A 4,085-nucleotide genomic window follows, 5' to 3' on the forward strand; every position below is an offset into this window, starting at 1 on the left:
GCGGGCCCAAATAGCCCGGCCCACTTCTTTTAATTCCGCTAGATAATGAGGCTGTATAAATAGATAGAGAATCGTTCTCTGTCTAAGGTTTTTTCGACAGAGTATCGAAAAGCAAAAGGCGTTCAAGAAAAAGGAACTTCAAGATCTTTCGCTAGCACGTGGATCGTTGGAGAATTCCGTTCGTGTGTGTGGATACCGGTAGAGGCGCAACACTTGGGGCGCTCATCCAGACACAATCAGTTGCTGATTTATCTTTGATCTGCAAAAGGTACGTATCGAAATTCCTTTTCGATTTCAATATACGCATGGATCCTGTCTAGGGTTCTATATTCCGCTGCGTTGTTTTTCGTTGATGAACCCTACACTATCGAGTCCATTCAATTCATGATATCATGAACGAAGTCTCTGATGCAAAAACGAGAGTCTCCCAACCAGAAGGTAAACCAGGGCATGGGAGTTTATTTTGGGCATGCTTTATTTTACACAAACAAGTTTATGGAACTTTCTTTTAACAAAGTCAACATCGTAACATTCATCAAGAAAGAGTAGCTTAAGCAATGCCTCAAACCGTGAAATTGAAGCCGCCACATGTAGTCCCGTAAGGATACAAGGAAGAGCTGAAACCCAATCTTGACTGATCCAAATCAAATTGAAGCAAGTTATCCTCCATTTGAAATGTCCCAATGACGACAGCTTGCTCCGCGGTTTTCCCTCCGTCGATGAAAGCCAAGCACGCAATGTTGTCATCGACTTGCTTTATCGAGTTTGATGGGTAGATGGTCCATTTCTCTCCATTTCCTAGCAGAAGATCGATCTGGGGAATGACTAGCCCGTTGGTGCTCGTTCCTACAGTGAAGCACAAACGAAACGGCTCCACTTTGGGCACTTGATTGATGCCTTTGGCAGCCTTCTTAAAACCCCTAATGAAAGTCTTGTAAATGTTGCTCTTCAGTGTAGTGTATGGTACAATAGTACTAAGCTTCACGCTCTGATTGCAATTGAAGCTGTTCTGTGGAACATGCATGTCCTTCCCATTGATCGATATGCCAGTAAGGTTGATAAAATATCCTAGCGACGTCCGATCGTCTTGCAAAGGAGTGTAGGTGAGTACTTTTGCCACATCAAAGTCTGTCGAAGGATCACGGTGGCATGGTAGATAGTACGGACCATCGCCAAAGAATATCGCCCCACGAGCTTCAATCGAGCTCGGGAGGCAAAGTGCGAACTTCCTTGCGACCAATTGGCCAAGAAGATCAGTAAATACAGACAATAGAGAGAGAGAGAAGACCGCGACAAGGCACCAACGCCAATCACTTCTTCAGGGAGAGACTGTAGAAGAGATGGCGGTGCACACGATACATACAAGCGATTGAAATCCATACCTGTCGTGACAGATCTCCCATCTGTCCAATATATGACGATATCTTTGTAGGTCGCTTGCGATGGAGCACAAGACTTGGTGATCGGGTTCACGGGCGCATCGTTGCAGTAACACTGACCATCTGTAAACGTGTTATTTGCGGGACATGAGGGAGGGATGTAGCTCCGAGCAACGGCGCATGCGCCTGAGTTACAACCGACCGTAGATTGAGGGGATTGGCATTGGCACCAGGTGAAAGGAGCGTCGAGATCAATGATATAATGTTCCCCACCGTTGAGCATGATGCTGTAGAGAGAAGTGGTTGTGCCTGTATATGGGAGGATGGGTGCTACGAGAGTGTGAGGTTGAGCGAAAACTTCAGTGCATAATGTCAACGCAAGAATTAACAAAAGAAGAAGAGCGTTCATTTTCATCTGTTTTTGGGATGTTGGAATGATACGAGATTTGAAGGTTGAGAGGAGGAGGGTTATATAGAAAAGAATATGGCAAAAGCCACCAAAAATCCTAAATTGTACCTGTCGTGATATATTTACCCTAAACTTTTTTCTGTGACATCAAAATCCCAAATTTATACATATGCGATACATTTTCCCTTCGTCAAAGTTCTGTTAATGAAAATTATTATAAATCTGCCTACATTAATGCCAGAAAGCAAACAAAGTTGATATGGCGCCCACGTGACTTAAATTAAATAAAAACAACATTATTTTGACATAAAATTTTTTTAACGGAATCTTGATGGATGATAAATGTATTATATAAATATAAGTTTAAGGTTTTTTATATCACAAGAAAAATTTTAGGATAAATATGTCATAGCAGGAAAATGATTTGGAATTTTTTATATCATAAAAAAATTCAGAATAAATGTATCATAATGAGCATAATTTAAAATTTTTTATTTACTTTTGATATTCGTGATGGGGCGTCCTGTGAAAATGATAAACTTTCCAAGGATAAAGGAAACAAAGTAGTTCATTGCCTGAAAAGATACGTCAAAAGAGCATGTGCAGAGGCCTTATTTTATCAATCACGTCCAAATGCTCTCATTGGATCTTGTGCATTTGTACTTAAATTACGGGCAATGTGGACCCTCGATGAGGCTTTCCTCAAATCTAGGGAATCCCATATGACTTTTCAGAGTGCTTGTGTGTAAAGTAGTCTTAATTACACATGTAGTCTTAATTACACATATATGACCTTTTTTTTTCAACTTTATAAATGGGACATTTGCACCATGAGTTCTCGGTTTTTACAGGGAATCAATTAAGTTCAAATTTTTTTTATCAATGTAATTAAATCTTAATTTTTTTAAGAGTGCAATCAAATCCTTTTAGACGAATAATATGAAAAACATGGCGGTAGATACTTCTAGTATTTATTGTATTAGTACTAATAAGAAAAATCAGTGGCCAAAAACATGGCGGTAGACACTTGAAATACAAAAATCTTGGTAAAATTCAAAAATCATATTTGCGACATGGCAGAGATTTTTGTTACTAAAGTTGGTCAGAATGCTCTATAAATAGGAGCTAGGGATGATAAGTGCAGAAAAATAAGAAACTAGGCTCTGTTTATTTTCCGGAAAATAAACAATTTGAAAAATATATTTTTTAAAAAGATTGCTTGTATAACTTAAAATAATTAATCAACAAAAAATATTTTCGTTATTGACAACAATCTATGTCTAAAAATTTTCGTTGACGATAAAAATATTTTTTGTTCATAGACTTTTGTAAGCAATACAAATAATCATTTTTAGGAATATGTTTTACAAATTATTCATTTTTCACTAAACAAATACACCCTATATTCTATGTAATGATTTACCAATACTTGTAAAACCCATATTACAAACTAAAGAAGCTTTATTTCCTTGTTCTATGGCCATGAACTCTTCCACAGTTGTATTCATGGTGCATAAATCAAATCCTAGCAAGGAGATGCACCTGCACGCAGCGGCGCATGCTGGTTTACAACAGCCAGCTTGCAGTTAAGGTGATTGGCATCGATACAAGGTGAAAGGAGCATTGAGATATGTGATAGAATGTTCATTATCACTTGGCTTGCATTTAATTCAGCTTTCGCAAGGGTCTTTCGGCCTTTAAAGCCCCTTGAGCAAATGTTGGGATGTTTGGCAAGCCTTTCCCAGTGGTTTTTCGGCCAAATGTTGGCCTTGGGAAAACTGAACTACCCTCACCAAGCCCTACCAACACCGGGCTTTCAGCATTTGGCCAAATGCTAAAACTAGTTTTTTTTTCTTCCTAAACTACCCTTAGCAATTCTCTAATTTTCTGGTTTTGCCCCTAGTTGTGACTATTCATCTTCTTTGTGCGAGGGTGGTTGACAAGACTAGATAGGGCTGGTGAAGGGCCGACGAGAGGCTAGCAGGGTCACATGACCGCCTAGGTAGCCTTTAGCTAGGGTCGCACGACTTCAGGCCTCGTCTTTGGGGTCACACGACTGCGATGATGGCTGCCTATGGTTGCATGACCCTCACCCAGGGTCACACGACCTCAGGCAATGGCCGCTAGTGCCAGATTTGGCTCGCCGGCGGCCTTAGCCCTTCGCCGGCATCAGCTAGGGGTTTGATTTTTTTTAATAAAACAAAGAAAAATTAAACCCAAAAGCCCTTTGCTAAAAAAAAGTTTGCCAAACACTACTTAAGACAAAGTAGTTTTATAAAGGATTTTTTTACCAAACG

The 4,085-nt window shown here is 39.8% G+C and overlaps 1 protein-coding gene across 1 annotated transcript; it reads right to left on the reverse strand.

Annotated features, from left to right (window-relative positions):
- Positions 1-457: 457 nt before the first annotated feature.
- Positions 458-1,786, reverse strand: LOC115662807 (probable aspartic proteinase GIP2). The gene is made up of 2 exons (XM_056319459.1): positions 1,383-1,786; positions 458-1,225 (listed from the first exon to the last, which is right to left on the reverse strand). The coding sequence occupies exons 1-2, from the start codon at positions 1,401-1,403 to the stop codon at positions 563-565; spliced, it is 684 nt and encodes a 227-aa protein (XP_056175434.1). The 5' UTR covers positions 1,404-1,786; the 3' UTR covers positions 458-562.
- Positions 1,787-4,085: the final 2,299 nt, after the last annotated feature.

The sequence above is a fragment of the Syzygium oleosum genome, unplaced genomic scaffold (assembly GCF_021117445.2).
Source record: "Syzygium oleosum isolate NSW1041296 unplaced genomic scaffold, Sole_v2.1 Sole_v2.17, whole genome shotgun sequence".
NCBI classification, from domain to species: Eukaryota; Viridiplantae; Streptophyta; class Magnoliopsida; order Myrtales; family Myrtaceae; genus Syzygium; species Syzygium oleosum.